The sequence below is a fragment of the Cyprinodon variegatus genome, unplaced genomic scaffold (assembly GCF_000732505.1).
Source record: "Cyprinodon variegatus isolate N-32 unplaced genomic scaffold, C_variegatus-1.0 Scaffold134, whole genome shotgun sequence".
Lineage (NCBI taxonomy): Eukaryota > Metazoa > Chordata > Actinopteri > Cyprinodontiformes > Cyprinodontidae > Cyprinodon > Cyprinodon variegatus.
Window position 1 is genome coordinate 256,467 of NW_015150587.1, and position 23,923 is coordinate 280,389.

At 39.1% G+C, this 23,923-nt stretch overlaps 1 protein-coding gene across 4 annotated transcripts in view; it reads left to right on the forward strand.

Moving 5' to 3' along the window:
* Positions 1-23,552, forward strand: part of ctif (CBP80/20-dependent translation initiation factor) — a 60,302-nt gene extending 36,750 nt beyond the window's left edge. For 2 of the 4 annotated variants that reach the window (XM_015376399.1, XM_015376400.1), the window contains 6 exons: positions 2,343-2,423; positions 9,418-9,997; positions 10,751-11,050; positions 13,713-13,868; positions 18,227-18,280; positions 19,794-23,551. In XM_015376399.1, the coding sequence (XP_015231885.1) occupies positions 2,343-2,423; positions 9,418-9,997; positions 10,751-11,050; positions 13,713-13,868; positions 18,227-18,280; positions 19,794-20,015 (1,393 nt within the window). In that variant the 3' untranslated portion in view covers positions 20,016-23,551. Of the gene's footprint in view, positions 1-2,342; positions 2,424-9,417; positions 9,998-10,750; positions 11,051-13,712; positions 13,869-18,226; positions 18,281-19,793 lie in introns of all 4 variants that reach the window. The other 2 variants (XM_015376403.1, XM_015376401.1) reach the window with 2 other exon arrangements.
* The last annotated feature ends 371 nt before the right edge of the window (positions 23,553-23,923 follow it).

A 23,923-nucleotide genomic window follows, 5' to 3' on the forward strand; every position in this document is an offset into this window, starting at 1 on the left:
GGACAAAAAAAAAACAGAATTGGGGGGTTTAATTACAGAAATATCTTATGATTATGACAAATGTGCACTAAATTGGCATTCAGGTGTAAAATGCATCAGAGTACTTCAAGCTTTTAATAGAAAAATTAAGCTTAACATGGATTTCCGAAGTTGCCTGACTAGGTTTACTTGTCTATTCAAGAGGCTTCAGCCATAATTTAAAGTTTGACAACAGTAGCTGGAGGGCAGTAAAGAGAAACCGCAAAAAATGCTGCACTTGGCTTTGATTTTGTGTTGTGTTGCTTGGTTTCCATCGACACCACAGGGACAAGAGAAGAAGTGGTTTAAACTAAAGTTGGTGGAAAGACATGATGAAATATGGAAGCAGAGTATTGATCCGTTGACTACATGTTTGAAACATGAGGGATGCATTGAACAAATGACTAGCAAAGGGAGCAGACTGAGAGACGTAGTCAAGGAAAAAAAGTGTGGGCTGGCTGTGGCAGGATGGAAAAGAAAAAGAGGAGGCAGTGCATGTGTTTCTACTTTAGTAGGCGCGTCAGGCAGGGCTGAAATTAGTTGTGATTTACAGGAATGTGCTGGTTACTGCTCTTTTTTTCTTCTGTTGCTTTAGAAGGGAGAAGGGCAAAGAGTAAAAGAATGAGCAGCTTCCTCACCTTTTTATTCCTTTCTGATTATCGCTGCCTTGTTAGAGATGACATAAAAAGAAAATGATTTGTCTACGGCAGCTTTGCAATGTTTTCAATACGGATGGGATCCAACTTTAGGAGCAGTACTTGGTTCTTCTTCATGCCAGTTATTTATTTAGCTGAATGTATGACTGCCAGCAGTTACTACGATGGATGGATGTTAAATCAAGGTTAAGAATAGATTTCTGATCTAAACTCAAATTGGATTGCTCTTATTAAAAAAACATTTTTTTGGCAGTTATCTGTTAATTAACTTTAGTTCATTACATAGTGGTGGATTGTTTTTCTGGTTCTGTAGTTTTGTTGCATCACTTTTCACTTCATTTAGGGCCTTTAAGGTTTGTCTACCAGCTATGCACATTGGATTTTTCTGTTTTATGTTTGGGGTTGTTCTGTTTGAAGCTGTTCTAATGGAGCCTCTTAATAACTGAGGCAAGCCGTGTGTCTTAGACTTTAATTGTAAAAAGGTCAAAAATCTGATATTGTTTTACTTCCATTTAATAGTTATGCACAAATAATGAATGTTGAAATTTGAGGTTGTGTTGTCAGAAAGTTTAAGTAATGTGAAATCGTATATATTAATTGAATCAATTATCACAGTAGGAGGATGAAATACACCTCATCCTTGGCTTAGCTGATATCTCTGATGACCCCATTTGTCTGGATGTTGTCTTTAAACCCCAAGTTCTTTAATTTAGAATTAAATTTATTCTTGATGTCTTAAATGTGATTTTGTTTTTTAACCTTTCTTTAAATATTAAATGGAATGTACCTGTATAAGAGCTTTACCAGTTGCCACAGCAAAGCGCTTTACACTACATTCATTCATGTTTACACACTGATGTTGGTATGCTACATTGTAGCCTCAGCTGCCCTGGGGCTCACTGACAGAAGCAATATTTTGGATCCTGTTCTGCTCCACACTACTTCAATACATGTAATCTGTCTCACTATGGCTTAGTTCATCAACACATTCAAACTTTTGTACAAATTATCGTTCCCTCTTTGTTTTCCAAGCTCATCCAATAAAAGATCAGCTTTTCTGAGCTTCATTTCTATCAGTAATTTTTCAAAGATATTATGTGTGATCAATATAATTTCTGCCTGCATGCATGCACCCACATCAATGTTTCCTTCAAAAATCTTAGAATTTAATAATGCAAATGTTCAATCAGGCAGCTGAAACCTCTCTCCCTACAGTGCATTAAGTCGGTGCTGTGTGGCCTGTGTAGAGCCTCGGCCAAGTTATTGACTGTCTGTCTGGCCTGCAGACATCTCTTCCCCCAGGTCAATCGATTCTCTTGTCTGGGTCAACCAGTGGTTCTATGAATCCTCCTCTTGAACACAGTAAAAGTCATGATTGATCATTTTTAATCATACCCCCCCATGACCACGTCTCTAAGTTCATTTCATCCTTTACATAGCATTCCTGTAGACTCACTGTTTTGTGTGACCTTACCAACCTCTAGTTTTGTTTTTGTTTCCTTTTTTGCTTTGCTTTTTGCCCTCCTTTACTCTCTGGTTTTCTCCTATTTGCCTCCCATGTAAATTCTCCCGTTACCTTAAAATTTCACTTTTTCTTCACTCCACTTCTGATTTTTTTCATCCTTCCAATCATCTGCATTTCGGCATACCCCTCTTTCCTGCTTGTAGAACATTTGATCACTTCACCCGAGAGCAGTTAACTGTACTCCTGCCTACCGGTCCAGGGGAGAAACGACAAGTCTCAGCCAGGTTAGTGACAACTTAAGTAAGACCACGAAAGGTAATGTAACTTTCAGAAATACTTAAACCTCTTAGTGTTTTTTGCAGCTTTTTTTGTGTTGATCTTAGTGATTTTCCAGAGAACTTTAGCTACCTAAGCAGCATCATGAAGAGGGACTTACCAGACCAGAGAAAAAATAGCAATAAAGAGAGTATCTAGGTGTTTAAAGCTAAGAATTTGTGAAAAGACTTGAAAAAGAATATGTAGCTACTTTTCAAGTACATGAATAGCAACTAAAGACATTCTGCAACTGGCTATTCACAAAAAAATATGGCTGTGAACAACTGACTTAGGGATCTGAAAGCAAAGCCACTCCACACTTTTCAGATTTTTTTTTTTCTTTTTGTAAAGACCTTGACAGCCAAGTTTTATGTTTGTTCTTCCACACAATAATGCTCTTATTTATCAGTTTTAAATACTGTTATGGCAGTTGTTTGTAAAGCATGTGGCTTATGTCTATCAAATGGAAGAAGTAGGTCAGAATCCAGCAATATAAAAAAATAATAAAGGCCTGAGAAATACCATTCAAATGATCAATTGAAAATGGTAAATTATTTTTATTTGATTAGATGTATAATCACATATGAATAACGTATTGTGGGATGAAATTCCATCAGTGGCTCCATCATTTATGATAAATGCAGTCATCTCTCAGACAGTAATGGCTGATAGATGATCAGCACTCAAACCACAGTTGAGGTCACAGTCATGAAACATGATTAACTTTTTATTGTGCCTGCTCTAACCCCTCTCACATTATCAGTAGATAAGGAGGGTGGTTTATTACATCTGAGCCTAAATTAACAGCAACTGGCATGATCCTGTGAATTTATCAGAGCTGTCATAGTCAGTAGTTCTAGGAGTGTCCTTTGCAAAGTATTTGCTATCACTTATGGTTTCTGCGGAAACATCAAAAGGTCTCTCTGTAAACCTTTTGAATCAAATAGGAAGACTGTTTGTTTGCAGGAATGGCAACTCAAGTTTGATATTGTATCTCAAGAAAACAAAAATATTCAGACTCCACTTAGAATTGTGCGCTGTAGAATTAAGACTCGACTTGAAAACGGTTGTTTTCTTGTAATTTACTGAGTTTAATGAAGCAGGTATGGGAGCTACAGACTGCAGCTGCCAAGCAGGCTTTAGTATAAAGGGGTGAGCCTGATTATTGACCAGTGGTGATGCAGTTTATGGGCTCATGGCAATCTCGTTATGTTAGCTGTAGCTTATTAATTATAAACATAGAAATGTCTTTCAAATTGATAGAGGTGATAAATGACTTTGGACCATTTAAGAACATTGTGAGCATAACTGGCCTCCAACATTCTCTCTGCAAAGGTAGAAGGACACAGCCAGATGAAAATATTAAAGATAAAAGTAACTTTTGTTCCACTTATCTAGAGTATATAGAAATAAAAGCATTTCCTGTTACAGTTATTTAGACAATAAACACTCCTCTTATTTACTTACTACCCTTAATGTCATTCCTTGTGTTGTCATTTATACATTTAATCTAATGATCATTATTATATCATAGATTTTAAATGAGGATTTAATTTTTTTTTATTTACATCAGAATTTTTTTTTGTCTGCTTGAATCTGAGAGATGTAACAGAAACAAAGCAATTTCCCAGCTCTTATCGGCAACACCTGAGTTACGTCCCACAACACTTCAACCTACTACGCCTATTGGTGCCGAAATGTTTTAATGTTGATTACCAAAAATAAATATTTACATTTTTTTGACTCCTGAAATATATAAAATTATTATTTTTATCCCTTTTAAATGCTTTTATTCTGTACCACAGTAATACATCTTGTGGACGTATTCTTTTTGAAAAAAAGAATAATTTTGTTAATAAGGTTTTAGCCATGACCTTTAACTCACACTGTGGATGTGGAAAAAAGGAAAATCTGAAAAGCTTTTTATGGTTTCTATTTACCAGTTACACACTGAAGTGGTTAGATTTTATTAAACATGAAAACGCTTGGAAAACGATGACTAAAAAACAGATTTAGCAACCCAATAAGATTTTTTTTTGAGAAAGCATGTTTAAGCATTACTTTACATTTCATTGCCAACATATTGCCAACAAATAAGAACTATCAGTTTTAAGCTTTAATTCCTGATAAAAATCTATCGCAGAGTTATTCAAATCATTGTGAAAGCTAAGTAGTTCAGAGAGCTGATAACACTGGACAAATGTCCATTACCTGTCATTTAAGGGATTATGTTAACTTATAGATATCATCACCCCTGAAAGATTCAGTCAGATCTTAGTAATAATTTTTTTATTTAGATTGTTTGATATTCGAAGGTAAAAAAGTTTGAAATTAGATAATTCCTCTACACCACAACCTCAATCTATAAGGGTTGAAATAGTTTATTTCAATCTGTTTATATAACATTTCAAGGTTCTTTATACACATGGAAATCAGATCCAGGATATATACATAAATATATAATTGAATTAATCCAACTTCATACACAGATTAATATATATATTTTTATTTAAATGTTAGAACTGTTTCAATTTCTTTACTGTAAAACTGTAAAGCAAATTAAAAAGGAACCAAGGAAGTCAAATTTCATCCCTCACATTGAGCAAACATGTGGTGACAGTGGAAAGAAATGACTCCAACAGAACCTGGTCCAATAGACTGGACGTTTGAGAAGACATGAAATGTAAATAACTGCTATTTTCTTTCATTACCCTGTAATATAGGCTTATAAAAAAGGAATAACCATACCTTCTGCTTAATACTATATTCTTGGTTTATTTTATCTCTGTCATAAATCTTTTAATGCCTGCAAAGACCAGCTTATCCGCAGCACCTTAGACTTTACCTGGTTTGCTAAAGCAGCACACTAGCCTTACCAATTATGGGTGTCTAAACCTGGCTTTCTTGCCTGAGGGAACATTAAGAAAGTTAACTTTTAACATTACTTCCAAGGTTGGTTTGCCATCTTTTGATTACGTTTAAAATAAATCTTTTACAAATGATGACTAAAGCTAAAGTCTGCTGTGTGTAAGTGCACAATATTCATATTTTTATATTCGATTTTTGTTAAACAGTCTCCAAAATGTCAGGGTTTTCCTTTCAGTTTTTATTCTATGACAAAAATATTTAGGCAGTCTAAAAGTTGCAAACCAAAACTTTTACTCTTTCTGTAAGGAGTGAGAAACTAAAGTGGCTGGCACCGAGGATGTGTAGAAAAACAGAGGTGTTCACTTCTTCCAGCCTCCCACAAGGTTTACACAGCTCAGGGTTACAGATTCTCCAAAATGTCAGGGTTTTCCTTTCAGTTTTTATTCTATGACAAAAATATTTAGGCAGTCTAAAAGTTGCAAACCAAAACTTTTACTCTTTCTGTAAGGAGTGAGAAACTAAAGTGGCTGGCACTGAGGATGTGTTGAAAAACAGAGGTGTTCACTTCTTCCAGCCTCCCACAAGGTTTACACAGCTCAGGGTTACAGATTCAACTTTTCTCTACATGCTTTTTTCCTTGTACTTTGTACATCTTTATAAAACAAATAGAAAAAAAAAGTCTTATAAGTGGAATGAAAAAAACAGACTTACTCCAGACTGCAGTGAGGTTTTAAGCTCTGCCATTTTAAATTGCATAAACAATCTTTTAGTGTGTAAGTGCTGATAGCTAAAGTCTTTATTTAGGGAGAAATTAAACGCATTTTGTATTGACTGTCTTTTTACTTTCTCAATAAATCAAATTTATGGAATGCATATTTTATGTTTTTTATAATATTTTGGCAAATGTTTTAGAAAAATCAGCATGATGTAACATTATGTTTTAGGTGCAGTGTTTAGCTGCTTTTATCTTTACAAATGTTGGCTATTTAAATTATTGTATCGAAAACCAGATCAAAATGTTATTTGTGGCCGCTAGCCTTACCATTCAGATTCTAAAGGCTTGTTTTCCCTTTGTTTTAAATTAATGGTCCTTTAAAACAGTTGGACCTTGGGCGTTTCTTCTGATATAGGAAGGTAAAAACTAAAGGATATCAACAATGATCAAGGCAAGTTAAAAGGAAAAAGATATAAAGTCATAAGGAAGTATATTTGGATGTCAAATCATTCTGGCTTAAACATGTATATAAATGTATTCTTTAACAGACCATATTGTCCTGAAAGTTTGAGATTTTTATTTTTAAAAAAATCCTATTTTAAAATCTGTGGGGTTTTTTTCGTTATGTTATGTAGGCCAGTTAGTTATACGTCAGCTTGTACACCTAAATCCTGCCAATCATATATCAACGGTCATCTGTCAATATAATTTTTTCGGTCATAGCATCTTGATTCATATGTCCCAGGTTATATATATACACAACGGTTGAAATAAGAAATAAGAATCATTTACTTTCCCATTTAGTTCCGTCCCAGTGTTCTTGGGGATGGACGTCTGTGTCTTCGGCAGGCGCAGAGCTAACAGAACTGGCAGCGAGGCAAGGGCTCAAACATGTACGGCTGTAAGCCTTCTACACCAAACAAAGCTTCTGCCACCCTGGCGTCATCTTCGAAACATCTTCGTCCCCACTTTCCTCCTCTAAATAAAAAATGTATGATGCAAGAGACTCATCCACGACCTCTGACACAAAACTCTCCTCCTCTTACATGTTTCCACTGTCCATAGCGTTCCTTGACAGTGTCATTTCTAAGTCACCAAATTAGTGCTACTTGGTCCCAATGGAATTTCCCATTGGGAACCTACTAGCACTAAGTTGCTAACTGGTAATCTAGCACGATGCTCCTGAGACACCGGCCACAACCAAAAAGCTTGCGAACCTCCCGCCACAAAAATCCCGCCCCCTTAGTAAACAACCAATCACATTCACTTTATTCACTCGTGTAAAGTCGGGCACAGCTCAGGAGAATTCGGAAATGCCACAGTTGGAACAGTAGTTTCCCTACGACTTTAAGGTAATTGTGAGTGTGAAAGGTTTTTTCTGTCATCCTTATTTTAAAATAAACAAATAAAAAAAATTGCTTTTCTTGAATATTTATTTTTTTCCACCTTTTCATTTTTTTCTCTGATTCTTTTTTATAAGACCATAATCTTATGGGCATTTTTTTTTGCCTTTTAAAAAAAAAAATATATATATATATATATATATATTTTTTTTATTATTATTATTATTTTTTTTTTTTTTACATTGCAAAAGAAATGGAAAGGTTTTGTGCTGTGGCATAGTGAATGACCTGATGCAATCGGCTGGGTCTTCTTAGATAGAAAACCCTTAACTGGGGCTTAATAAATTTATTTCTCCACAAATCTAAATACTATTTTTATTGTATTTTGTACCAAAATTTAGATTTTATTTCGATTTTCTCTGCACTAACTGTAGATGTTTCATTTCAGGGTTTTGTTGTTTCCACGACCTTGAAAGCTTATTTGTCCAAAGTCGGTTGTGACTTTACTGATACTTTTGCATGGAAAAGTGCTTCTTCTGCTAGTATGCTTTTTGACCTGCATAGTAGCTGCAACTCTCCTTGTGGTGGCAAACCCACTCTAAGGGTATTACCACCACCTAAAGGTTTGGAGAGAGAAAGTCGGTGTCTTACTCTTGTTAAATGTTACCAAATTGACTGCCTCTGCAATTCGACAATTGCATTCTGATAAACTACAATTGTACTGCAAATATAATTATTTTGTCAAGCCCTCATTTTAACCAGTCTGTATGTATGATTTGATCGAACTGCTTCTTGGAGGTGCTGTGAATTGGTCCTTTGTGGATAAACTTAATAAAATTGAATTATGTATGAGGACTAAAGTTATCAATAGCATATGAGAGAAAATGTGTTGATGTTTATAGAAGTTTGATGTTTAAGGGACCTAGGTGGGAAATAAAATGAAGACACGTCAGAGGATTATCTGTATCAAAAATTAACCACAAACCACGTTAAAAGGGTATTAAAACTTAGTCTGATGAACAATTACTGTGTTAATTTTTTTCTTCTGCTTTTCTTCCGGAAAGATGCAGCAATGTCCTGCTTGTTTTTTTTGGGCAAAGGCCACCAGGTTTTTATTTAAAATCGTAATAATTATCTACATGCTTCCGGTTGCTTTCGACTTTGCTGCTGGTGAACCTGAAGTGTTGCTGAACAGCTTATTATTAGTCTCACTAAACCAAAGGTTGTGGTTCTACCATCAACCCCTCTAGGTCTCACCAAACTCCACAGGTTTAAATCTGTGATAGTGACAACATTTATTCTAAACAACCTGCTGGCATATAGATAGTTCCTCATGTTTGAGAATTGCTGAGCCAAAATTAGGCTGATGAGGTTTGATCTTTTTAATCATCGCCTTCTTGATAGATTAAGGCACATTAATGCTCTTGGGTATTTCCTCTTAGCTATGTCCTGACCTATAAAGATAGAAAAACACCTACATTCATTGAATGGGATGCCCATGATGGTTTCATTTGGCAAATGTTGACTTGTTAATTTCATGCTTAGTAAACGTGTCCTAATGACCAATTTAACTTCTTTACCTTTTTAACACTTAAATTTTGTTCATGCATACTAATTCTGCAACATGTTATTAGTCAACAAAACATTTTTTTTCCTGCCTTTGTCAGTTTTTGCTAAAAAAGGTTGGTTGGTTAAGTTTGTGCAAGTTCACAAGCTGTGGTAGACGATAAGCTGCGACCTCAGAGTGGATCTAATCCCCTGGACCATATGTCTGGTTTGTAGACCAGAGCCAGAACAGCACAAACACCACAGCGATGCAGGACAGGAAAAAACACACAGACTGTTCATCCTCATGTAAGCAGAATGTGAGCTTTTGAGTTTATAGCTTCTAGTTCAGTAAGCAATACTTCTATTGAGTGTTGCAGGTTGATTAATGTTTGTAAATGGCTGTTTAAGTAATTTGTCGGGCACCTGGGTGTAGACTTGTGATCCCTGTGACATCATGAAGGCGCTAACTCAAACCTGGTTTAATTTCAGGAGGCAGCAGCGACCTCAGGGAGGAGGAGGAGGGGGGAAGAACCAGTCTCAACAGATACAGCCACAGTCTCCACAGAGGCAGAGGGATCAAAGTCACCAGCAGTCCCCAAACCAGCAAGAGTTAAATTTAAATGATCAGGGAGAATACAGACACCACAATGCTGGTCGACCACCTCGCCAGCACCAAGGAGGACATGCTGGGCCTCGCCAAGGTGGACCACAGCATCACGGTTACAGCCAGAACCGGCGTTGGCACCACAATCAGAAAGGCCAGGGGCATGGAGAGACAAACACTGTAGGCGATAAAGAGGCATCGCCAAGAACAACCAAAGAAACTGAGAATGTGAGAGTGGGCGACGAGCAGATCAGACAAGCTCAGGACTGCAACAACAGAAGTCCCATTAATTCACCCAGATCTGCCCCCTCACCCAGTGCAACAGCTCTCCTAGACCCTACAGTAAGTAAGGAAGTCCTTAACATTCAGCCAAGTGGGAAGGCAAGCGATGGCCTGACAGAGCGGCCAAAAGTCAGTCTACTGCAGTCATCAAAGGAGAGGCTGAGGAGGCGGCTAAAAGACAAGGTAACGAAAAGCTGCTTAGTGTCTGTCACTCTCTATCAGGGCAGCTAGGGCCTGATCTATGTGGGCTGATCTATGTGGGCACATGCTAACATAGGTTTCACTATCACCTGTAAAAGACGAGTAGCTTCATTATCACACAGACGCTTGTCTTTCACCCTGTGGCTTCATTTAACTGTACAGGTGTTTTATTCTGCAGTCACACAGAAGGACTGTCTGTTTGCTCCCTAAGGGGGAGGGGGTAGCATTTATTTAACAGCTCTTTGTGGCTTCTACCTTTTAGTTAACTGATGAACTGGCAAAACACTTTGTGCCTTTTGACAACAACCAGATGATTCATTTAAGAAAATACAATAATTCAATGCAACTTTTCTGGGTGTTTTGCAGCTTTTGATTAAAATGTACCTGATAATTTATTTTCCACTCAGTTATATCAGATTTGTTTTCGGCCCTTTTTCTGCTTAGAAAAGAAGAGAAGAAATCTAAATTCTGCCACAGTAACACATATTAAAAAGTCTTCCCTTCAAAAACTTTTTGGTTAATCTGCCAGATTCCTCCACTGCCATTGAAATGCATTGAAATGGTGTTACTCAATTAACTTTTACCCATCAATCCCATTAACCTGTTAATTGGTGTGACGCCTGCGATTCAAATATCAGTCTTAAATTCCTTATGAAGTTTTGTGAAACATTTAGAAAATTTCAAAGAACTGAGTCTGGAATCTGACGCCAAATATGAACATTGCCTTCTCTGCAGGAGGAGATCCATGCAGAGGAGTCCCAGTCCCGACCCCAGAACATGGATCGGCTGGTGGACCTTCTCAACAGCATGAGGAGCAACAGCAGCGGCGTGGAACAGCAGCTAGCATCCTTCATGGAGGAGGCGCAGAGCTCGGCCCGGTCTGAGGAGTCGCTGGCTCAGGTGGTTGGAGCCATTTACTCCAAGGCCGTGTCTGACCGAAGCTTCGCTGCAACGGCAGCCAGACTCTGCGACAAGATGGCTCTGTTTATGGTGGAGGGAACCAAGTTCAGATCGCTGCTGCTCAACATGCTTCAGGTAAGAGCATCTTTTAGAGTCGAAGAAAACCTCCTGCCCTGGAGATTTATTTCTCTATAATGATTCTGGCTGTGTTTGGTAGGTAACACGGCGGTGAGCTACTGGTTTCATTACCTCACAGTGAATCGACTTCTTGTTGCAAAATTAAATCTCTTCTGCTGTTTCTGCAGCCTGTGTGAACGATCTCAGGGGATCTTGTTAGTTATGGTTTCATTTTGGAAAACAAGGTTTCTTTTGGAATTTTGTTCAACTCTTGGATAATTGAATCGTGGCCAAACTTTTATGCTTCATAATGCAGCGATTTACATGATTAATTTTTTTTATGATATTGCATCTTTTTGCTTTAGTAACTCTAGTATTTCTATCCAGTTCTTCTTAGATTGTTTTCTTGATTTTCAGGACATTGTTGCCCTTGATTATGCAGGAATTGTTTGCGTTTTACAAAGTATTTAAGTGTTGGTTGCGGCTCACTCTATTGGCCGGCTCAGCGTGCCTCACATCTGTACATCTCAATAGACAAAGTTAAATAATCTAAACTCCCTGGGGGAGCGGATGGCCTGCTTCCTCTTCACCTTCCATCCCGTCTCTTTACTGCACAGCTCCAGTCCTGCATCCTGGATGAAAACATCCTCTGAAGCGTAGCATCCTTTACCACTCCCTCCTTTCATTTCCTCCCTCATGAGCTCTCTATTCCCATGTTCCCACGTCTTCTCACCTCTGTCACCCATTACAGTACAGACTGATGCCTCCCCATTTCTCCTCCTTCCCATCAGAAAGTTAACCACCTGCTGCTGTTTGTATTTCTTTTACTTAGATTTCTTCTGGATAAGAGATTTATTATGTCTAAAAACATATATTTAAAAGTTTAGATTTTTATCCAGGTCTGAAACATGTGGAATTCTGTCTAGATTATTCCACCTCCTTTTAAAGGCATTTCTCCTACTTCCATCACATTTGTGTGGTCTTTTCTTCTCTTTTATCTCTCTTTAATTTCTGTTTCCCAGCCAGCAAAGACCCCCCGCTCGCCTTTGACATTTTGGCTTTTTTGTGATAAAACATTTTAAATGTCATAAGTGGGCTCATGAAGGCTTTCATTAATGTTGTTGCCATTAGACCCCCGGATCTCAATATGGGGCCAATTAGCGGGGCTGCTCTGTTTATTCAGAGGAAGGTTTAGTTTGGGCCTAAACACTGCCACTGTTAAACCTATTAAAGACCTCCCCCAGTAAACACAGCTGATGCTACGCTTCTCTGTTTTCATGTTTACTGTTGTAGAAAGATTTCTTTCCTTTGGATCCATCAGAGCTGTATGAGAACAAACTGAGGCTATTCCATTTATTCTACTCCACAAGTCCTCGTAAATATGTGTACAATAGCTTTCAAATAAATAATCAGAGTCGCTTAAAATCACAGATGTAGATGTATATTTTATATACATTTCTTCAGTAGGGATAAAAGCGTTTATTTTAAGCTCTAACTTTACAATACATCATACTTTCTTTGGGCTTGTAATGGATAATTATGAGGGATTTCTTATACCTATTTATTGTAACAGGAAAAACATAGTTGGGTAGCTCTATTTTGCTTGAGAAAAGTCAGCCTGCCTAATTGTGAGAATTCAGTTATAAAGATTTGATATGAATTAAGGTAAAAGATGGGTTATACTTTGGACTATAGATGTTTCGAAATGTTTTTATTCTTTCCCGATACGATTCTGATATGATGCTTGTTCTATGAGTATCAGCCGATGCTGAGTACCAATACCAGTATGTAACAATAAACTATAGATAATCATGCTACGCCTACATGACTGTGATATGACTATCATAGTACATTTCTATTTAAATTCCATGTATCGGATCAATGCCTGAATTCAAATGTTTGCTGATACCGATGCCAGCATTTCCGGCAGTAAAAGAGACATTTCAGATACTGGTATCAGAATCAGAACAACTTCACTTTGAACCCGTTGCTTTTCCAATGCACTTTGTCAGACACACAGCATTATAAACCCTTGAAAACTACAAGCTCATTTCATCCGATGTCTCCTAACAGGAACAGAAATCGCTTACAGCAGGATTTTTTCCCCCCACAGAATAAATGGACTCAAATTAAAGGTGCAATTTTTCCAGCTTTTATTCAGTGAGATTTGCTGCTGCTAAGATTTTACTTTACTTATCTAGATTATACTTCTAAAGCCCCCTTACAGATACCTCAGTGAGGGAGAAAAAAAAGGAAGCCCTGGCGCTGCCTGTTAATAAAGGTTCAGTTTAACCTGTGCGGCAACAACTTTATATGTAAGCGCATGAAGCATTAACCTGTATTAACTTCGACACTTTCACAGCTCTGACACACTTCACCGTTCTCACTTTGGAGATGAGCAAAAAAAAGGATCTTTTTAATGTGGTTGTCAAAGGTTTTTTTTGGCTTGAAGTACTGTTGGACACAGGGTTAATGTGTTTGCCAGCTTCCACAACTTTCATCAGAGGGATGTGAAAGATGTTAACAGTGATTATTAGCCTGAAAAGGTAAAGATCACTCCTGTGCGCTGTTTATCCACCTGCTAGCTGACACGTTGTGTAACGCCATCACAGAAGCTTCACATGCTTGGCATTTTTCTAAGCTAAAAGATGCTTTGTTCTTTTTTCTTTCTCTCCCTCAGAGAGACTTCTCCCGTCGTGAGGAGCTGCAGCAGACGGATGTGGAGCACTGGTTGGGTTTCATCACCTTCCTATGCGAGGTGTTCAGCACCATGAGGAGCAGCTCCGGCCAGCCTTTCAGGGTTCTGGTGTGCCCCATCTTCACATGTTTACGAGAGGTTTGTATTCAAACAGGTTCAGGTTGCAGCAACGAATGGCACCAACCCGTGCCAACTCGTCCACGCTCTGCAGGAGGAAGCACCTTCGCCTTTTTTTGCTCGTTGCCGTCTCTGCCGTCTGGTTTCCTGTTTTGCGACCAGACGCGGTCTAGACTCCAGACACCGCATTGTGGTTCGGTTAGAGGTGCAAACGATGGAGACACAATTATTCCAGTTAAAAAAAAAATGCATGACCCTGGGTTATGTCCCCACCAGCTGGTTGAACTTTCTGCTGGTCACCATAGAAACCATAACGAGAAGCCACAGCAAACTAAGATATGATACAGCAGAGGTTTACGACAGCCTGGGTATTGAAAGGGGGAAGTGAGTGGGCGGCAAGGAGGAAATGCAGGAGACTGTGGTCAGATTGACAGTTAGTGTAGAGGAAGTTTGCTTACGCTGCGACAGATAGAAAACAAAGGCAGAGACAGACAAGATCTGAGAATCCACTTGTGTAAATGCTTTTAAATTGCATCATCCAACTACAAGGGAATAACACAGACGCGTATAGGTGAGTTATAGCACCCGCATTAACACCTCTAGCAGTCTAGCACTTCAAACACCCAGTCTCTGACACAGCGATCCATCCGTCCACACCCCGTCCGTAGGTATGCCCAGGGCATTATCTCAGCTTGTTAAAAGACTCTGCTGCTCAACTAAAGGTGTGGTAACTAGTCAGAAACCCACATGCATACCAACAGTTTAAAGCATTAGAAGTAACGTACGTAGATCCTTCACTCTCATTGTAAAAGAAAAGAAAACACATGTGGGTGTTCATGCATCTATTCATGCCGTGGATTTCAGGCTTTTTCCCAGAACTATTGCCTTTAATTTGATCCGTTTTCGTGGGCGTCAGAGTTCAGTTAGAACCACAGTGCTTGTTTGCCTTCCACACATCTTCCTGCACGACCAGCGTCTTGCAAAACCGCTTAAACTCTTCCATATTTTGTCATGATGCAACCGCAGACTTCAATCTGTTGTATTGGGATTTTATCTCATAGACCCACAGGAAGTGGTATATGATAGTGATACAGAAGGAAAATGATGCATTGCATCTGGAGTATTTTAATGCAGAGTTAGCGCTGGAAAAACTGACAGAGTTGAAAACATACTAAGAAATAGCTTACTACCTTAAGTGATAAGCTTTTTATCTGTGAGCTGTGTAGTCGGAGCAGCAGACAAACTGCTTTGGCTAGATGAGTGTAAAATTACCTTTTTTGGTCTAAATCCAAAATGTTGGACATCTCTAATAATGCACTCTGCGAGGTGTGACACATGGGGATGGCAGCATCATTCTGCACGGGTGAGACTAAACGGAACTAAATAAATGACTAACCTGTAAATCTTGACACTGTAACAGGTACCTTCCAGGACAACAATCTCAAACATACAGCCGGCTGTCCAAAGGAATAGCCTAGATCAAGTGTGTTTGTGTGTTAGAATGGCCCAGTCAAAGTCCAGACCGAAACTAATAGAGAATCTATGGAAATACATTTACAGATTATTTTTTCATCAAAGTTTCCCCCTTTTGCCAGTTGAATAAACAACCATTGTCTTCAGCCGGCGTAAGAACTTCAAATTATAAACCTTAGTGACTTACCCTTAGTCACTGTCACTCCTTTTTAGTCAGCCATGGCATTGCAGCTAAACCTTCCCAGCAAGTCAACTGAGACACTATTCACCCCTGTGTGTCTGTCCTTAACAAGTTAGACAGAAATGATCCCAACAAAGTGGAAAAAGGTCACGCTTTACAAGCGGATCTACCAGTAACTGAACACGGCTGCTTTAATCACTGTTTTAGCTGCAGAGCTGCAAGCTTTGAAGTCACCACTCGTGTGAGTGGGAGTGCTTTTTTTTTGATGCCAGGAATAAAAGCTTTCCAGCACCCTTCCACTTCTTTTCTACAAGGGCAAGGTAAAATTAACTAACAGTGAAAAAAGTGAAAAAATGCATGCATGCATGTCTCATGAAAGGTTTGGTAAATGATTAATTCTTTTCCTCGACTAACAATCTATAAATCGCTAACAGATCTTAATATTTTATTACATTGCTGTAGTTTATGAGGTTTCTACGTGAGTTCAGTTACTTACACTCATCGCTGTTACGTTTTTATAAGTTCCTTCACCTAGCACAGTAAAACAGTTTAAAATAGTTCCTTTTCAGCTTTAAAGCTCATCTTGAGTTTGTGAATGTCCTTGTTTATAGGAGTTGCTTTAGATAAAATGACTTCAATCTAAAAAGCTGCCATAAACCATGAGATGTGCCCCGTCTAAAAGTCCACAGTTATAGAGCAGGTAGCAGCGAACTTGTTTCACTAAAAAGATCTTTTTTTTTTTTTCTCCTACTATACAACTCTCATATAATAGGAACTTGGTTTGCATTTCCACACCAGCATGCTTTTTTTTTGTTTGCCTAGAAGCTATATAAACCTACAGATGCCCACACAGGCAAATTATTATAGACTCTGGTGTATATGTAGGCTTATTTGGTTAGCAGATAGTGAGACAGCATCATTGCAACAGTAATACTGTAATAAAATTAACTGTAACTACAAGTGGTGCTAATCCTGAAGATAGACTCCCAGTTGCTATGCAACAACTGGGAGGATGGTTTCAGTCGAATTTTTAGTTTATTATTCCATCGGGAGAAAAGCAACAGGTCTGTGTGTATTTTCAGCATTATGATGGCAGGTCTTTATATAAAGTAATTTGAATGTATTTAAGTGTGTGGTTTGATGGTCGGAGTTATCAGAGGATCGAAGGTTGCATGTTCCTTTTTTTTTTTTTTTTTTTTTTTTTTTGCTTATCACTGGTCCAATATCTGCAGGAAATTATTGTGCATCTGTTTCTTTGCTGATCCTGCAAAGAAACATGATGATCTTCTGCTTAAAAGGAAATGTTCATGTGGTCATAAATGTATATTACTGTGCTGTGAGAGAGAATAAAAAGCTGTGAATAGAGCAGAGCTGGAGAGCTAAAGAGGAATGACTTTGATTAGATCATTTTAACAGTATTTGGTGGGGGGGGGATCTGAATTGAGCTCCCCTGAGAACTCATTATGAGCTCCTCCAGCTTGTCACTTACTTTCCCCACTGTGGAAACGCCAGGACTGGAGTTCCTACTTCAAACAGCCTCTCTGTCACCACGCCTGTCTTAGCATACTGAGGAGCTGACGTCTGTTCAACTGCTGGGCCTGAATGATAGGTGAAGCAGCGAGAAAGTTGCAGAGAGGGAAATAAGAGCCCAGCTTCCACTAAATGTAGATCGACACGTCAGTTAGGAGCAGGCCTTTTTTTATTCCTCCTTCGTCTTTCAGACTTATGAAGGTTCAAGCTTTATGTCAGTGTTTTTATGTCTTTTGGATTCTCCATTGTTAATTTATTTTAGAAACTAGAACCAAACTTTATCGTCTTTTAAACTTTTACTTAAAGCTGTATTTTATCTGAATCATTTCTAAATCTCCAGCTAAAATGATTTTAATAGACTTGACCCCGAACAAGCCTGCCATAAACACAACATATTACTTTACTGCACTATGAGTACGTTTATACACTCCTACTATTCCAGACATATTTGTTTTTACCTCTGTCTGAAAGATCAGAGTCTAACATTTAACATCAGTCAGACAATTAAAAAAATTAAACCCTCTAAACCCAAATGAATAATTTGGGACCTAAGAGTGAAACATGATCCAGTTTTTTTTACCTAACACAGAAAAACTATTATTTCTACGATTGCAAAACAGACCTAATGCATTGATTGTTTAACTGATTTTAATACAATATTATGTATAGATTTATTTTATTGATAAATTGTTAAAGGAAAATGTAATGAATACTGAAAATGTAACTGTAGTTTTAAAGTAAAGCTGCTTTTTATGCAGAATGTTACTCTTTTATTAGCGTCTGGCTAATAGAGTTTCTAGAATAACACAAGTAGCTGAGATTAGCTCCATAATGCATTTGCCTTAGATAGCCAGCATGCATTTAGCCGTCTAACAGACCTGCTGCTTATAGCTTGCTAGCTGTAGTTTTAAAATAGCGTTTTCTTATAAGAGTGATGGGTGGGCTTTATTACGTTTCACACAATGAGTCTCACAAATGTGTCTCAAACAGCTGAAGACGTCCTTCTTGTAGGCAATGGAAAAGCGGCCTTCCTTCAACCAGCTAAAAATGCTTACAAGTGGGACTAGGTCTGCAGACAGATGGATTTAGATCTAAATCATAGTATCCTGCATTAGACTGAATGTCGTTATGTAGTTGTTAGATCTTCTAATTATCATCCTAATATTTTTGTTTTTGTTTTGCTCTTTTTTTATAGCTGCTTGAGTCAACAGATGTTAAAGAGGATGCGGTCCTTTGTTGCTCCTTGGAGGTATGGACCACACACAAGCACACATTTAAAAAAGACAGAGGAATGTCCTCGCTTAGCAAAGCTGTTCTCTGAGTGTCCAGTTGGTCTCAGAAGAAGCACCTAATTTTATACATAAAGATAGAAAACCAAAAAAATGGCTTTTTTTCAAGCACCAGCTTGTTTTATAGCTTGTAACTTTAAAGACCAAACTGTCTTCAACAAGAGAAGGAAATTAGATAAAATGGAAACTATTAAGCCTTTTGTGTTTGATAAATAGTATAATGGTAATCTATTCATAATCCTTCCACTTTTTTTTACATTTTGGCATATTTCTAAGACAAACTGTGTTTTGTTATTAGCACGTTAAATATCACATAAAGCAGAGCAAAATGTAAATGGCACTGTTCGGTCTATGACTGTCACAACGGTGCATCAGCCAAGCTGCCATTAAAGTTGGCATCTATGGTAACATATGGTATGGAGTTTGAGATGCAAAGTATAAAAGTTCACAAGAAGGGGATGTTTAAGTAACGGCCGGTGAGTTCCAAGCCATCCTTTAACTGAATTAATGTTCCATTCTGCAGCCCTTTTCAGATTAGATTGGATTGGATTTAAAACAAAACTAGCAGTTCAGCTTCACTCTTAACAAACCATCCCTTAAAACATGGCAGTGGCAGCATCATGATATGGGAATGCTCTTAAATAACAACTGGACAGTTGGATACAGCTGCAAAGACGGGAGAAACTTTAACCTCCCAGCACCATGACACCTAAAAATATAAAACTAATCCAACTCAGATATTAAAAAAAAGGAAGCAAAAACAGTTTCTAGATCAGTTTCTAACAGTTATTCCAGTAATTGAGCATTAGGAGGCTGAACACAATTTAGATTATTAAGGATCAATGGGACAACCTTGGTTCATTTGTTTATTTAATAATAATATTGAATATCATTGATCTCATAGTGTAGAAATTCACTCTCTGCATTGAACCCATCCCAAACAATCTGATTTATTTGTCTAAAAAAACAGTATTTTCCCGTTTAGCCAACATGAAACCCTTCTCATTGTAGCCACCTAACTTTATATTTACTTTTTAGTGATATTTTCATTCATATTCTCAGTATAGATGTGTAATGCTGTTATGTTTGCGTTTTGATACTATTACATGTAAAAATCAGACCGTAAAGGAACATCCTCCAAACATCCTAAGGATCTGGGGTTATATCAGCACTCTCAGAACCACAATGGTTATGTTGCTATGAAAGCCTCTCAGCTGAAACAGGTTGAACCTATCCTTCAGTAGTAGAGGGAAAGGCCTTGGGATAACGGAACAGCAAGAGCAAAGGTAAGTGAGCTTTGAATTACAAACAGTTCCCAGATGCTAAGAAACACAGCTCCATAGCTGCAGGGTGTGTGAATCTCTGTGTGCTCACAGTAACAAGGTGCCAGACATTGTCTCTCTTTGTTATCTACTGTGTTTTTTTCCTGTTTTATTTTTCTTAACTTCTACCCGTTCTCCCTGTGTCCTCCAGTTGCAGAGCACAGGGCGTCTGCTAGAGGAGCAGCTTCCTGAGATGATGACGGAGCTCCTAGCAGCCGTCAGGGACAAGATGCTGAGTCCGAGCGAGTCTCAGCTGACCCGCTCCCTCCTCATGGAGGTCATCGAGCTGCATGCGCATCGCTGGAGCCCCCTGGAAGCCATCACCACACAATACTACAACCGTACCATCCAGAAGCTCACCACAACAGCCTAGCAGCCGGCTCCCACCCATGCCCAAAGTCTACTTAAAATATTCCTTTGCATTGTTGCTTGCCTGGATGATTTACTGTTAACCGTTTGCCGCTACTGAACTTGACATTTCATAAAACAGGTGGCGGTGGATGGGGGCAAACCTCCAGAAAGCTACCAAACATCCATGTGACAAAATGACAACACTACATGTTGGTGAAGTCACAGAGTATAGTGTCCTGAGCCGGGGGTGCGGGGGGGGCGTGCTTGGCCACACAGAATCGGGGAGCTGACCGGGCTTTGGTGGTGCAGAGATTAAAAGAGGGGGAGGAGAGGTCAGCAGCTTGTCCATGGGGAATAAAGAGATCTGCATGGTGGGGGGGGTCAGGGTGGTCTGTGTCAGTCTCTTATTGTGTTCATTCACCAAACCCCCCCCCCTCCCCTCCCTCAATCTCTTTCTCCTCCATCGCCTATGTCTCCCCAGCAGCCCCTGGGGTTTTACTGGCTGATAAAAGAGAGACAGGGGAGGCGGCGGGGCGCAGACACGGCGCTGTCTGTCTGTGCCGTCTGCCCCGCCGGGGTGGGGGACCAGGTCATAGGGTCTTACAGGGGAGCTCCCCATCCCGTCGCTACATGCCCCCCCCCTCTAAGGGGATGAGACAGCAGGCCTGCTGGGCTGGGCTGAGGATCAGGCTCAGGCTGGCTGAAGTAGGGTGGCAGATGGCTGCTCGGGCCCCTGTGAGGCGACACACTCCAAGCACACCCCGCCGTCGCCCCCGACTCCCCATTAAAGCAGCAGAAACCCTGTAGTGACGTGGGCTGCATCAAAACATTGAAGCAGACGCTGCCGCCTGATGATTCCTTTGTTTTTTCGTCTTGCGGGGGAATGTCTCTTGTCCTCCGCCCAGCAGTTCCTGTCCGTGCTTTATTTACCACAGCATTGATTTTTGTTATCCATTTTTAATCATGTACTGTTTTTACCATCAACGTCTCGTTTTTATGCTAAAACATAGAAGTAGACTCTATTGCACAGCTTGGATTCATTTTGCACTGTTTCCATGTCATTTTGCTTTATATTTGGTAATAAGCTCGGAGGAAAAAGTTCAAATTTGAAGCAGTTGAGAGTAAATATTACACGGTTGTAGTAAAAGAAGGCGATTGCACAGCGTGAGGGAGTTTAGGTTGTTCTAATTGCCTAGTGGCCTTTGTTTTTTTAATAGGACCTCTGTTTTTTTTCCTGGTTTGTCGGTTTCTTGGCAGACCGCATGCTGACTAGCTGGACCTCATCACAAACATTTGTTTGCAGAAGGAGAAAACAATAATATAAGGAAAACAACAGAAGCATGGCTGCAGCCAGTGTTTCATAGGAGTTGTGTTGGATCTCGCTTTAATTTGTCAAATAACTATTATCCTGTGTATTTAAAAATCACTGCTATGAGAGAAGATATTATTATTTGAATGATCTTTTCATTTGTGATCTTTTTATTTTTCCAAGCTAATGTTTGTAGCATAGGATTGATGTATCAACAAGCCAAACATGCATCATGTTTAAATGGGCTTTATGTATAATCTGCGTTTAGGACTAGGTATTTAACTAAAACGAAACGGAGCGAAATGGTGCAGTGGAGCTGTTACACTAAAAATGAAAACCGTCTCGCTACACTAACTCTTTGGAGCTGCTTTGGAGGTATCCTTTGCAAAAATGCACGCAAATAGGTGCAAATGTTGCAATCAGAAATAAACAACCCCCTCCTCACCAATCCCTTAGCAATGATGTGAATGGAAGTTAAAGAGAGTGGAAATTTGTTATTTTTGCACACAAAAGTGCCGCTCTTTTACCTACTAGAGTTTGTTCAACCCATCCCCAGCCGGTTTTTTTAACTTCCAACTAATATTCTTGAGATCTTAGCTTATTCTGCTTGTTTCAGTGCGGCAGCTTGCCCCTTTTAACATCTAAAGAGACTGTTACCATGGGATGCTGTAGGATCTAGACATCATGATGACCAGGGTTCAGATTGCCAACAGACTGCCTCATGGTTTTCCTTAAATCAATGACGCCAATCAGAAACCAGCCCAACATAGACAAAAAAAATAACCCTTTTCATGCTAGGCCATAGCAGGGATGTTCTTAATGTTATTAACCTGGCCTACAGCACTTCAGACATACTACAGGTCTTGTTACAATCAGACTGTGACTGTCTCCCAAACATCATCACTTCTATCTAAATCCTACTAAACCTTTTTCTTGTTAATAGTGGAGTCTGCACTTGTAGTTCTCATTTATTCAGTGACTCAAGCATTTAGACCAGACATTTGTTGAGCTTGTCTTGCCATTGCTTAGTTGTTTCTCCTTGTTGTCCTCTGAAAGTCACCAAGGCCCCTTAATAAGATGTTTCCTTTCACAGATGGCAAGTTTTAGAATTTCTCCCAAGGCTGGAAGAAATAAACCGTCTTTCAGCCTTTAAGAAAGCTTCTTGTTTGCAAATTCACCTTGGTGAAAAAGAAATAGAGGATAGCAATAAAGATTCCAAAGAGTTAATTGATTTACCTTTGTCAGAATGCTTAAAAGTGTTACCAGAGCGTGGTCATCCCTACAAAATACAGTGTTACACTAAAAGGACAGTCATCACATAATCACAGCCGAATCGTCTTCTCTAGAATCTTTTGTTTTGGGGGGGAGGGGTTGAACATTTCTGATGGCAGCAGTAAATTTTCCCACTAAATCTGTGGGCAGTTGATGTTCTTTTTTTTATCATTTCTGTCTTGCATCAAGAATTCAGATCCTGTGTGTTAGAAGCACACCCCCTCGAAAGATTAGTGGGGTGTGTGGTGTTAGAGGTGCTTTAAATATTGTTTATACAGTCGAAACCAGAGATTTACTTACAGTAAGTAAAAAAAAAGATAAATGAATCTAAGGTTTAGCGAAGATAAATAAATTGGGTCATTCTAGATTATTTAATATGGGAAAAATATAGTTTAATTTAATGTTAGAAAGTAAAGAAGACGTCTTTTTTTCACACTGCATTTAAGTATTTGGTTTTAACTGTCACTATGTTGGAATAAGGGGTGATTTGTTGAATAGATTTTTTTTTACGTTATTTAAATTGAATCTAGCACCATTTATATAAGAATGATGATGGTTTTAAAGACATTAAATGGTGATGCCTCGCTCCTCGGCAGGTGTGTAACTGTGGTATTACTGTGTTTTGAAAAGAAGAAAATCCCATCAATCAGCGTCCATTATGCAAAGAGCGGCTCCATCTCACAGCAGACTGGGGCAGGTGGGGATTGCCTCCCTCCTCTCCCTCTTTGCACCGCTGGAGCCTCTTCCACCCCCCCAGTGACCTGAGACCTTTCTGTTTGGGTCACATGTCTCAGTTGACAACTGAATGAGTTGCATCATAATTTGCATATGCTCATGAATTTTGAAAAAGCTAAAAGAAGCAGCTGGGGTGCAGGCAAGCTTTCTGTTAGCTGAAACTGAGGCCCTCTGAGTTTCTTTTGTTTTTAAGCAACTAGAAAATAAACTAATGAAGAGAAAAAGACCTGATGAAGAAAAGCTGTGTGGTTTTTTTTGTTTTTTTTGTTCCTTCTTCTCTACTGTTGGCGTGGGTACAAAGAAGTCATCATGGTGTCAGATGGATTTCTACATCACAATGGTGGACACGTGGTGGCAGCTGCTGTTACCAGAGAGACCGCGTAACTAATCATGGCGCCGCAGTTGGTCAGCACACGCCGAAACAGTTCATTTACATGCCCACTTTTGTACATGGTCACACATCAAGCAGGCCACACTCCAGAATAATAACAACACCGGGTTTGCTGATGTACGCAGCGTCCTTGGCCAATGATGAGCCTCAGCACATGCCGGAGGCTGTCTTGCCGTGGACCTCCCAATGGGAGCTCTTTATACTGAGGCCGTTTCCCCGCCGA